Below are 12,952 nucleotides of genomic sequence, written 5' to 3'. Positions count from 1 at the left end.
TTTAACCTCCATTTCCTGCAGCTACCAAATTACTTTAATGCTTCAGCTCCTTTCTTTGTGTCTTGTTTTGTTGGAGTGAGATCAGCATTTGACATAATTATGAGAGTAGTTAAATACTTTGGATGGATCACCCCTCTGTGGCTCCTAATGAGTCCATTAACTATGCCTAACATTAAACCTTTGATAATTCCCCATTCTACAAGACTTTGGACCAAGTGAGCAACTTATCTGTGCCATGGCCCTAGTGAAACACAACTTTATTACCAGCCCTTGAAGCTGCTCAGTACGGGACAGAACTTTGCTTATGAGTGCACTGCAACACTGCATTTGCTGCTATCTATTATTAAAAGAAATGACCGGAGAGGCCCAAGTTATGAAGCAACATAAAAGAAGAGAGAGGGAGCCTTGAGAATTGTCTCACAGTCGAAGTAGGTGATGGTGCATTGCAGCTGTCACAACAAAATAAGCAGCTTTAAAGCTCAACTGTGTGCAGCAGAAACAGCCATCTGAGGGGTGGTTTAAAGGAAACTAAACATATGAAAGCAACACAGACGAATACGATTATCATTCTCTAATTAATGGAGTTATAAGGCTTTTTGTACGTTTACCACAATGAGATCGTTAAAGAGGAAGACTTCTCTCTGGTGTGCTGCCTGTTTTTGGGCCTTGTTGACATCTGTCACCTCAAAAAGACGACTACAGCACACTAACCTTCTGTGAGGGACCGAGAGAACCTGCGGAGAAAGAAGGACACATCCAGGGAAAGGGAGGTTGTCAGTAACTCCGATTAAATGACTGAGATGAAGTGACCTTTCTCCCAGACAAAGTGGGGGGTGACAGTACTGAGGTGAAACAAAGAGAGAGCTTTAATACAAATGACTTTTGGCGGGAGGAGATCAACACACAATATTCACAGGGTTAAGAGGTGCAAGAATAAGAAAGAATAAGAAATAAGTATAAGAAAAAAAAATCATTTAATTCAGTAACACTGACTTCCTCAACAAGATCTTAAACATTAATTAGAGCAACAGATAAATGTGAGAGTTTCTCAGTTATCAAAGGTTTTGGCAAATATTAACTGGGGTCCCCTCAAGGAGTCAATTTACACATTTCATGAGTATTACAATTTGCACATTTCGGGATTTCTTTAGCTATTTGGTTGTATTGAAATTTGGGGCTTCCCTCTGTCAATCTTATCTTACGGATTTCTTTTTTTAAAACTATGAAAAAGAAATATATGTGAAAAAACTGACTGAAACTGTGAAGACAGGTACTTACTGTTCCCATCATTTGTTGCAAGTTGTAATAAAATAATTAATAGAAGAAGAGTGGCTCAAGCATTCAAGGTTTAGTCACTAGTCTGTTTAGTCACTATGGAGGCAGCATTCCTCTGCACTTGGGGATCTAATGTAAAGGATTTTTGCTGCAGTTTGTTGATAGAGGCCTTGATTCTCCTCCAGGACTTAAGTGCTTTTCTAAGCAGATTACACCACAAAATGGCTCATGCCTTTGAAGAGTGATCTAATCATGTTGTGTCGCCCTTTCACACTCTTGTCTCTGACTTGTTCAGCGTTTTGTGTTCTATGACTTCAGAAATCTAAACAGCATGAATGACAGCTGGTAGATGGGGATTTGATTTCCTCTACATGATAAAATACAAACAAACACGGCCTCTGTAGAGTTTGCTCTACGTGCATTTTGTTATTTTGTTCCTGCTGCAACCTGTGGACATTGTGCAATGCATTTATTACACACATAACCTCTTTCTCTCCTGCACATCTCTCACCACCGCAGGGTATACAGACTCCAGTCCAAACAGCTGCAGTCCGCCTGCTTTCTTATTACACTAATGTCAAAAACATGTAAAGACATCATTAGTCTGCAACACTCCCAGTTTGTTCTAAAAAACAGTCCTTTCCTAAGAGAATTATGAACAAACTGATTGACGACAGAGAATTTGCTGATATATTCATTAACAAATTAATTGTCTAATAAAATTCTGTTATTCATATCAAACATTTACAGTAATTTGAACAGTATTTGAGAAGGAAAACATTCAGATACAAAATACTTCACATTCAAATAGGCCTGTTATGCTTTCATCAAGTCATCAAATATTTACACCAACCAAACTCCTACTGTATTATGGAGAAACCCATTATAAGAAAATTGTTCTCATGTGGACTACTCCCTCTTAGAATAATAGATAAGAAGTTAATATCCACAGTGCAGGCACTATGACACCTGCTGTGATAGTATTTTTAAAGAAGAAACTTTATCTAAGTCTATTTCCTTTTATGGCGGACAGCTCCCATGGGTAGCCGTAGTCATTTTATGTCACAACAATCCATCATTGTTTTGGCTTTGACAACACTCCTTCTGTCATTCGATGGCTACTCATCCATCACTGAGAGACGCTTAAAGAAACAGGCCAAAAAAAAGTGGATGGCTGCAATACAGTACTTTCGATGTCAGCGCCCCAATGTCATTCGGAAAGTTAACTGAGATTAAATTTTTAGTGTAATTAAGAAGTGAAGTTATACTTAAAATCATCCAAAAGTTGGTTCATATTATAGAAGACTGGCATGAGACAGGTTGATTAACAAGACTTAATAATGTTTGCCATGTTCAGCACGTGTGCTTCAGTGTGATAGTGTTTCTTTGAGCTTAATGCTAATCTCAACCTGCCAACATGCTACGCTGCTAGCATGACTGAAATTCTTAAACTACTATTGATCTCTAGAAACCAATTTCAAACAATAGTTTTGATGAAATATGTGGCACCTGTGTGTGAATGTAAATGTTTCACAGTGTTCAATAGCCAAGAGTCAATGGGGGAAAAAAAAAAACAACAGGGCGCTTTATCTAAAATTCATAAAGGATTGCAAGGCTTTGGTGCACTGATATGATCCAATTCCCTGAACTGTTAAAACATTTAAAAACACTTTCAGTGTTATGATTGGGCACAAAACACACCCCCATATGAATCAGTGTAATCAGTCAATTATTAAGCTAAATACTCTGCTGGAGCCTATCCCAGCTCTCTTTGGGTGAAAGGCAGGGGTACACCCTGGACAGGTCACCAGTCCACCACAAGGTGCCTTTTAACCTTAAAAACTTAAAACTACACTTATCATAGCAGCAGTTAATGACGTATCTAGCTGGAGTAATGACCTGCAGTAATGACTGCGCTGCTGATGATGAGACATTTAATGGCTAATAAATGTACTCTGCTAACACTACTAAGGTTAGGTGATAGTGATATGGGCTTAAATAACGAGCAAGTGTCCTGGCATGCAGTTAGCAAAATGATCTGTGTGTGTATGTGTGTGTGTGTGTGTAATCATATTCATGTTTTTGACACTCTGCCCTGCTACTCTTCAAGCCAACCTGCAAAACTCATCCAAAAAATATAGTATTGGGTTGCAGGACAGTCGGCCAATAGAGGTATTACAACAACTGTTCACAAATCCAATAACTGGTGAAGGTTTTACGTTGTCTGATTAAGAAGACAGATGCTGTACCATCAAATCAACCACATCTGGTAAAAGTGAATGCCAAATAAATGCCACTGTGGCACCATGTACATAACCAACTATTTGCTAACACATTTGCCTTTGCATCTTTATGGGTTGAAGCTGTGTTTCCTATGCATGAAGTTAAATTAAATAAGGGTTGGGCTTTTGCATAATGTAGCAATGGCTGTGGTTTAGGGCTAGAGGAACACTTTATTTCTCTGAGGGTCTCCACAAGTATAGAAGAGCAAAATGTGTGTGTCCTCACCGTTTTCATGCCTACGATGGACTGCTCAACCTTGGAGACATAGGTGACGTGGTCTTCATTGGAGCGCAACTCCCTTTGTTGTATCCTTTCATAGATTCCCACCACCATGTCTCTGGGGATATCTGCTCCATCATCCACACCTCAGACGAAAACAGGCTAATTACACACTCAGTACACACACATTGCAGAGTGGTTGCTTTTAATTTTACCATGTGATCTTGTATGTCTGGAGGAATTGCTGTTTTTAAAAGTGATTGAGGAGATAAAGAATTTCTTGTGTACCTTAAATAGCTGCACACAAACATGAATATATAAGAAAATCAGATATGGCTCTATAGGCGATATAGTTACACACATTTGTTTTACATCTTTTGACATGAAAGAGGTGAAAAAAGTCCTATATTCAGAACAAAAAAGAGCTTTTTTTCTCAGTCTCTTCTGTCCTTCTTTGTCTTTTACTGTCTCCATTAAATAATGACAGAAGGCAATGTAAGAGGAGGTTAATTGGCAAGTGAAAGGTTAACACCCTGCCTCGCTCTTGGAAGATTTTCTGTCTGGAACACACTTCAGTTCAATCTGTGGCATTTCAACACAGGTAGAACTGCATGTCATTAGGCTGAAAGGTTGCCCTCCAGATGCTCCCTATTATATCCGCACAGCTGTACCGTGTGATGTGGTACATTGAGTTTTCAATGGCGCAGGATGTGTTTGGAGAAAATGAAGCTGGCAGGAGTAATGGTGGTGACAGTGAGGCACTGTGGGACACTGCTGAGACATCGCTGCACATTATGTAGTCACGGGGAAAAGAGGAGATGACCAAGCGAGAATGTGTCACATTAACAAGTTGCTTTTTTTTTTTTTTTGATTCTTTTTTCCTCCTTTTCTGCTGCTTCTCCTCATGACTTTACCACTTTCTTTTTACACAGATGCTCTATCCTTAGTAGATGAAGCCTAATGACCTTGACCTCTAGTGCCACCAGCAGAATGACATGTATGGTTTTAGTGGCTTTTAGTATAAATTCTTAGTTCTGTTTCCCCATGTAGCCTCAGCCAAGTTTCTCCTCTTTCTCTCTCATCCTGCTTTCATCATCTGTGAATGTAAAGTTGACTTGTCAGAAAGCCTATTGATGAATGCCAGCCTACTATAAAGACTTAAAAAGGAAAGTCGCTTTGCACATGCAAAGCCATCCTCTCTAAAAATAAATAAAGGATGCTGTAACTAAGACTGCAATTTTCATTTTTCAGTGAGCTTGCATATTGGATTAATTTATGATGGAAGCTAGTTTATATTATACTGCTCCATTGTGGAATAGCTCTGACACAGAAATTCTGTTTTAATTGAGATAATAAATGCTCTGTGGTTCTTCATTACTATTGGTTTCTGGTGCATAATTGCATTTCACCTCAGCCACTTAGCTGAGTGAACTATTCTTCTGTCAGTGTGTGAGAGAGAGACATGAGTGAGGGGAAAAGAGGAGAGAGAAACGGCAAGAATATAAACAAGACAGATGATCAAACAGATGGCATAATATTCTGACTGAGACAAAACAACATAAGAGAATGGATGGAGAGACATAGTGAAAACACAGCAGAAAGAAACAGAAGACAAATAGAGAGGCCAAGAGACAGTGGCATATTTTAATTTGCATAAGATGCCAAAATTGATTTTCCAACTTAATTTAATTGTGGGGAACAGTCTGGATGAATCTATTAAAGTTGTTCTGCATCGACCTTAGTGTTCCCTGATTGATTGCGCAGAGGGAGAGCAAAACTACGACACTCCTGTCTCTTCCCCACAATGTGGTCAATGAGCATCCATCTGCATACGGGAGCCAAGAATTACAGGTGCTTTCTGTCGCTGTCGCTATGAGTTGTGAATGTGTAAAGTATGGCGGGCAGGGACAGAAATATCACTTCATCTTTATCACCTGAATTTATGCAGGGAGGTGTGATTGAATACAGATCCAGACACTGTTGAATCACTTCCACTTATATATCTGTGGGGTCTACTGTCTAAGGGAATATTAAGGAAGAAATAAAAAAAAAACTTTTTTGGTGGATTATTGTGTCCTACTGATTCTGCTTTTTGGTCTTCCTATCATTGTCACCTTTTCTTAGCCTGACAGTAAGGGAAATTCTTTAACCAATCCCTGCGATCGAGTCCAAATGTCAGGGTCAGAACAAAGTGCTCAGAGCTGGTACAAACCTAAATGGATTTATTTTTATAGTCAGTGACACTCCTTGGGGAGGGATGTGTGCCTCTGTGTGTGTGTGAGCTTGGAATTATTGGCTCCACAAAGCTACCTTGTAAGTGAAACATCCAGCTCAAAAAGCAACTTGACCCATCTCATGGGACACTGATGCACATATTCCCCACTTGAAAAAAATGACTTGTGACTGTGATAAGTGTAACTCTCTTAGTGTGCCTCTGCACACATGATGATGCCACTCTGGAGCTGTGTCCCTTACCTCGTAGATTGCGTATGAAGTCCTCCAGCAACATCTTGCGGTCGGGCTTGATGTTGGGACTGTACATGTCAGTGTTGAGCAGAATGATGGCGAAGGCCAGGATGAAGATGGTGTCTGGGTTGTGGAACTGCTGCACCACATCAGGGTTGCACATGCAGTAACGCTGGCTGTTGGTTTAAAGGACGCAGAGAAAGAAATCAGAGGACATAGTATTTAGAGAGGCATCCTGCAAAGGCATCCTTCAACATACAACATGATCATAAATGCCTGGGCACACGCTGAGGATGACAGTGTCACATCAAAATACGAGTTATGGCTTTAATTTTGTATGTGGCTTCATCTGATGCAGTTAGACGTCTCTCATCAGCAATGAACCTCACAGGTGCTCTGCTGAAACATCATCTCTCCTTATCTAAACACATGTCCCACTGGATTGCATGTCTACATGGATCCTGGTTTACATAGGAAACTAGGGGAACGTGCCTGCAAAAAGCAAAATCCTTCATCTCCTACGATTTAGCACGAGCTTCTAATTGTTTTCTTTGCAAAATAACCTCAAAAGTCCAGTCCTTCTGTTGTACTATATTTACACATACTATCCAACTGTTAAAAAGGTCCACTGAGTCCTTAGCCTTGGTTAAACATTCTCCAACATTTATGGGCCTGCTTGCTGGATTTACACAGGTTGTTATTATGCCAAAAAGAAGAAATATGAAGTTTGAAATATGAAATCTCTTACCTAGGCACTTTTTTTCCACAGGCTTAGTTTGATGTAGTCCCCAATGCACACTCCTACATATAAAGAAGCTGGAAATGCAGCGGCGTTGTCTGGTTATGGAAGTCATGAATCTAACAGATTTGCAGACACCTACTTTGGGTGTTTGCAGATGTGTGTGTGTTTAAGAACAGAGTAACCAGAGGAGAGGATATATAGTCTCCTAGTCTGTGTGAAGTGCACAGATGCTTGCTGGTTTGAGGATGAATAATAATACAACATCTACTGTGCATGAATAATCAGAGATACACAGACTAAAAGAGAATGATAATGTCTGTGTTGGAGTCTGTGGGCTCTTTATTGCAGTGTATAACTGTTACTTTAATAAGTCATTATTTCTACACTAAGGCTGCAGCCACTGAACCACATGACTAGCATCTAATGTCTCTGTGGGGCAGAAAAGATTAAATATACTGGTATGCATGCAGTAGGCCCATACTATCTCTCTCACACATTTAGAATATGATGTCCAGGAAAATCTTCACTTTCCGCTACTGTATTCATTCACTAAAGATCATTAAACTGTGTCCAAACCACAATGGGTGAAGCTTTGAGTTGATATAAACATTAAAATGTTTGTCACCTCGAGTTATTACCCTGCACCGACACAAGCAGTAGGAAGACTGAAGCCCTTTTTTGTTCCAGGTCCCAGACAATATAACTACCCTACCTTCCTTGGGGTTGGTAGGACTGTATGCAGCATTTAAGGAAACCTGCAAATACCACTCCTGTTTTTATTTAGAGATAATTCTCCTTAAAAAAAAAACAAACACTAGAACTCACCATGTAAATGTACTGCATTAAAAGAAAATGTTCTTTGTAGCCAAGACAATAAACATTCTTATTTAAGAGACCCACTGGAAGGTGGAAGTTTAACAAAAAACCTGAAATGTTATAGTGATATGGCATAATAACAATATCTGTCAAATAATATCACATATCCTCCAAGAAAATTATGGGTGATAACTGGATTAGTGCATTATGATACAGCTTTTGTATACTGATACTTATGGAAAATATAATAAAGAGTTTAATTATGATATTATACCCTATATCATTGTCTAGATGATATATATGAATATAAGTGAAGAAAATAGTGCATCCCTCATGTAGTATGTATTTTAGCATGATAATCACAGGACTGCACACTGATGCTTCACATCTTAGTGTCTGAAAATCGTGACTTTACAGCAACCAGTAATTATACCCTTGTCTGTGAATCCTAATGCAGCACTAAGCAGAGAAAAACCCCAATTTATGCTGCTGTCTGTCTGAGTGTGCGCTTACTCTGCATGGAAACATGTGGGGGAAAAAAATGACTAACCATAACAAAACAGGAGGGTAAAATGGCACATGATGCTGCTCACACACTGGATTTGGCAGTCTTCAGTTTTGGCATGTGTTGCCGTCTTCCAAACCAATTTTGCCTTCGTTACAGATTGCTAAAGATGGAGTGATCCATCAGTCATTACGCACTCACGAGGAGGATTTTGGTAATTATACAAGTTGCATGATCTTTATCTATCATAACAATACTATGTGGGGCGGGATAAGTATATAAGGAAATCTGTACACTATGCCATAATGCAGATTTGAAAATACACACTAAGTATATCTGCAGCATTGGGAGCTGGCTCATACTTGCTCATTCATTAGTATACTGACGCAGCAGATACTGAGACTGTTGGCTGCTTTTCACTTTTCCCTCTCGCTTTTTTTCATTGCTGCTTCAAATCCCCTTCACTTACTTTGGAGATTTCTCTCTTCCTCTGTGCGTGTGTGTATATGAGTGTGTGTTTGGAGGCATATCAAAGCCCAGCGGCAGGGGAGGCAGCCTCACAGAGGCAGTGGCAGTTACGCAACGCTGGATATTTATAAACCTTCCTCCTTCTTTCCTTTTTCTCCTCTTCCTTCCTTCCTTTCCCAGTTTGTGTCTCTTCACCTCCCTCTCGCCCTGCTCCCCTCTCTCACTCCTGATAACACACAAAGCCAGCCTGATGCCCAAACATTACCAGTGCCAGCCTTTCAGCCCACTGACTATGACAATGCTGCCGTTTTTCTCCTCATTGGGCACCTCGACAACTGTGACAGGTGGTTGTTACTCCAGAGGGGCTATGGCAAACAGTTAGCATTAACACACAGTGCCACAGCTGCACCGCAAATTGTCTCGCTGTTGCAAATCGTAGCCTGAAATTACACAGTGCCTGGCCATTCATATGGGGCTGCAATGTCCCCCAATATTTTATTGTAGCCAAGCAGAAAGCAAAGATATAAAAGACCAGTTTGTATGTGTGTTTAGTGGAGTGAGACCTTGACCTCAAGTGTGTAAGAATGACTCGTGAGTATTTATTTTAACATAACTGGAATGTTTGATTTTTCTAGTTGTCTGGTGGTGGTGTGTGTGTTGTGTTGTGTGTGTGAGTGTGTGTGTGTCTCTTTTTATGTGCATTCACTGTCAGGTATTGTCTGAATATGTTTTGTCATACTGTTCCATTGTATTGTATTTGTCCAGCAAAGCTGTTCAGTAAACCTGAGAAACAAACAGCAGTCCTGAGTCTATTCTAACAAAAAAAGAAAAGGCATTTATATTTCAGCATGCTTTCAAATGATTTGGGCATATTTCATGATCAAAAAACAAATTGGAATTGCATCTCAAAACAGTGCAAGACAAGTTTAGCTCAGGGGTGATTCTTCAGTGACAGTATTTCATTTCAGTTTTTGCACCCACACAAATATCATCACACCCCAGAGGTGCATTGCAGTTGAAAATAAATGACACCAGTAGGACAAATGAGGGATATTTTGCACAACCTACAATATTTTTAAATTTGCATGCCCAACTCCTTCCTAACATCTGTTTTCTCTGCAAAAAAATGTTTTTTGAAGATCAGTACATTTGTCATACAAGGTCAAACTCCTGGTTCTTACATGTCTATGCGTTCTTTCACTGTCAGCCTTCCATTCTCTCACAGCGCTCTGATACCAAATTTCTCAATAATGAAAGAACTGGTACTTGTACTTGATTTCAAACAAAGGTACTGCAGACAAAAGCAGGCTCCTCAATTAATATAAGAATTGAGGTATTGCTAGCAGATTGTATCTGCTGTACCTTGGCTAGGAAGCTAATTGAGCTACCATTAGCTTCATCATTTAGTTCAAAACACTGTCTGAATGAAATTCAGTATTTCAAGCCTACTCACTTTCAAACAAGAACTCTATAAAACAGTCTCAAATGTGCACACTGGGATTAATCCACCCCTTAGAGCCTACACAGTTAATTGAATCCCACAAGAACAATACCCACAATACTGTAAAAACTGTAGCTTTCATGAGTACCTGAAGGCTTCAATAAGACGTTCCACCTTCTGGGCTTCCCCCTGAACACGAATGTGAGCCTGAAACTTCCTCAGTGCTTCATCCAGCTCCATCCCTGAGAAGTCCATCTCATCCACCACACAACTGAAGAAGGGATATGATGTTGAAAGAGCAGGGTGAGTAGAAAAGACACAGGAAGAAAGAAAATATATTAAATTTACCATAAAATCCATTCATGTGGGATAGGTGAACATATGGATGGGGACCTAAGATTAAAAGATCTAGAAGTCTCACTCATCTCCCAGTGACAGCACCACTCTGCTTCCTGCAGGTATTAGACAGACACCAGGGATAAATAAGACTGGGCCCAGTTATCTTCTCTGTGCCACAGCTGTGCATACATGCAGTCCCTCTGAGCAGAAAATTCTCCTATTACCTGACAAGCCCAGCTTAATGACAGTAATTTAAAAAGCAAAATTTCCTGTCCAATGAGTTTTGGGGGGTGGGGGTAAATACAATGTAAGCACTTTAGAGGTTTTGAAGTGAAAGGTGACTTTGGAAATGAGTTGGGAGGTTTTAAAATTGTCCTCGCTTTGATCTGAGGTGTTCTGTCTGGGAGCAAAGTTGAATGATGATCAAACAATAGAGTTAGTCTTTCTTTTTTACATCTAGATTGGCTTTCAAACCCATCCAGGGTATTTTAGCCTAATATATATAATCTCTGCTGATGGTTATAGACAGCATGTTGGAAAGAAAGATATTGGCGGTTGATCTGAAAAACCTTAATATACACAGCAGGTGGTGGTGTCAAGACAAGACCTTGTCTTTCTGATCTTTTCAGTGTAGTACCTTGGGAAATACTGGGGTACATGTGTATACACACTCATACTACATTAAGATGGATTACTGTGAACGAAGCGAGTAAATGGGGTGAGTACTTGACTGTGACACTTGCTGCTCCAGCAGAAATGAGTCAGGGGGCTGAGTCTACAACACTGCCTGACACACTGTGGACTACAGCACAAACAAGACTTACCCACAGTAAAATCCCACCAACTGTGCTACTTCCACTAATATTACAAGAGTTACACTTAGCTCTCTTATTCTAAATGCACAGTTGCTGTACTACTAATATTACTATTCCAGTCCCTATTAGTGCAACTGCTAGTACAACTCCTGCTAGCTCTTCTCCATATATACAACTATTGTTGCTAATAATGTTCGTCAACACTTGTCACTATTGCTACACTAGCAGGAGAAACTACAGATAGTACTAGTGGATGTCTAAACAACTTATCCGATTAACAATCATAGCATTACTGACAATTCAATACTAGTTTATAAGGGGTTAAGTTAAATTGTGTATTATTGCCAGAGACCATTTTCTACACAATGTTTATAAAAGTAAAGCACATAGTGCACGGTGAGCCTGACTTGATACTCCTCAACTCTCCTGACTGGTGAGCCTCTCTGATCGCCCTCTTCATGACTCACTTCCTCGCACTACCACCTCTCTCTCCGTTCTTCCCCGCCTATCACTCTTTGTTTATGTAACTTCAGACGAGATGCTCTCTAGCCCAAGTACGTCAGTCCGCTCCTTTCCCTCCCATATCATTCTCATATACACTCAAACATAAAAACACATGCATATACACACAGGTATATTATTATCATGCATACACTTTGTTGCTCTGTATAGTGTACATCTGTGTGTATGTTTACAAAGCCGTGGTGGCAGGTAGACACACAAACAAAACACATGCAAATGAAAGAAACAGCAGGCCAGATGGAACCATATTTTGAGCAACCAATGAGTAGATGACAGGCTGAAAACAGATCCTATTATTCCTGCTAAACAAGTACACTACATTATCAGTAAACAAGTCCTCAGGGTGCCACATTTCTTGGAACCCAAATCTATAACCACAATTTGGCTTAATTGACTTGAGACATTTTAACTGTTGTTGTTTATGCTTGAAGAAATGTGAAGAGAATGAGGCACCATTAGGTTTATAAGGAAAGGAAGAAGATTCAAGAATACAGGAGGCTGACAACTAGAATGAAAACAAAACCTGAATATAGATACACATGCATTCACGCCCTCTTTGCAAACACACCAACAGAAGTCACATGCTTTCATACACTCTCTCTCTCTCACACACACACAGACACACACACACACACACACACAGGCTTGGTAAATCACCATGAGTGATTTTCACATTAGCCCACAATCCCTCACCCACTCTCCTGACTACATTTTATCGCAAGAGCTGTGACACGCACTCTGCACTCTCTTGTCATGCTCCTCTTCAACATCACTTCCACTCTGAGTGCTGCTATATGACTGCTATTTAAGAAAATAGAGAAAATATACATTTATTTATCCTAATGTCACCAGTGAGTGCATACCTGCACTGAGAATTGCAGTTTAAAGCCTTTTAAAGAATAATCTAAATGTATTTGTAACCATTATGGACAAAAGGCAAGATAAAACAACGATCTGCACTACCTCATCGGGTTGATATGCAAATTTAGGGGTAATTGGTAAATAGGATAATGCAATAGGATAAAAGAGACAGTCACTGAGATCAAGTAAGGAAGGGGTTG

At 39.8% G+C, this 12,952-nt stretch overlaps 1 protein-coding gene across 1 annotated transcript in view; it reads right to left on the bottom strand.

Annotated features, from left to right (window-relative positions):
• iqsec3a (IQ motif and Sec7 domain ArfGEF 3a) overlaps window positions 1–12,952 on the bottom strand; it is a 78,699-nt gene that overhangs the window by 7,129 nt on the left and 58,618 nt on the right. Inside the window, exons 7-10 of the mRNA XM_026327382.1 lie at window positions 10,364–10,486; window positions 6,253–6,419; window positions 3,784–3,923; window positions 609–734 (exon numbers count right to left, since the gene is read on the bottom strand). Coding sequence (XP_026183167.1) covers window positions 609–734; window positions 3,784–3,923; window positions 6,253–6,419; window positions 10,364–10,486 — 556 coding nt within the window. The remainder of the gene's footprint in view (window positions 1–608; window positions 735–3,783; window positions 3,924–6,252; window positions 6,420–10,363; window positions 10,487–12,952) is intronic.

The sequence above is a fragment of the Mastacembelus armatus genome, chromosome 23 (genome assembly GCF_900324485.2).
Source record: "Mastacembelus armatus chromosome 23, fMasArm1.2, whole genome shotgun sequence".
NCBI classification, from domain to species: domain Eukaryota; kingdom Metazoa; phylum Chordata; class Actinopteri; order Synbranchiformes; family Mastacembelidae; genus Mastacembelus; species Mastacembelus armatus.
The sequence above is the reverse complement of the archived record's forward strand: the minus strand, read 5'-3'. Positions and strand labels throughout refer to the sequence as shown.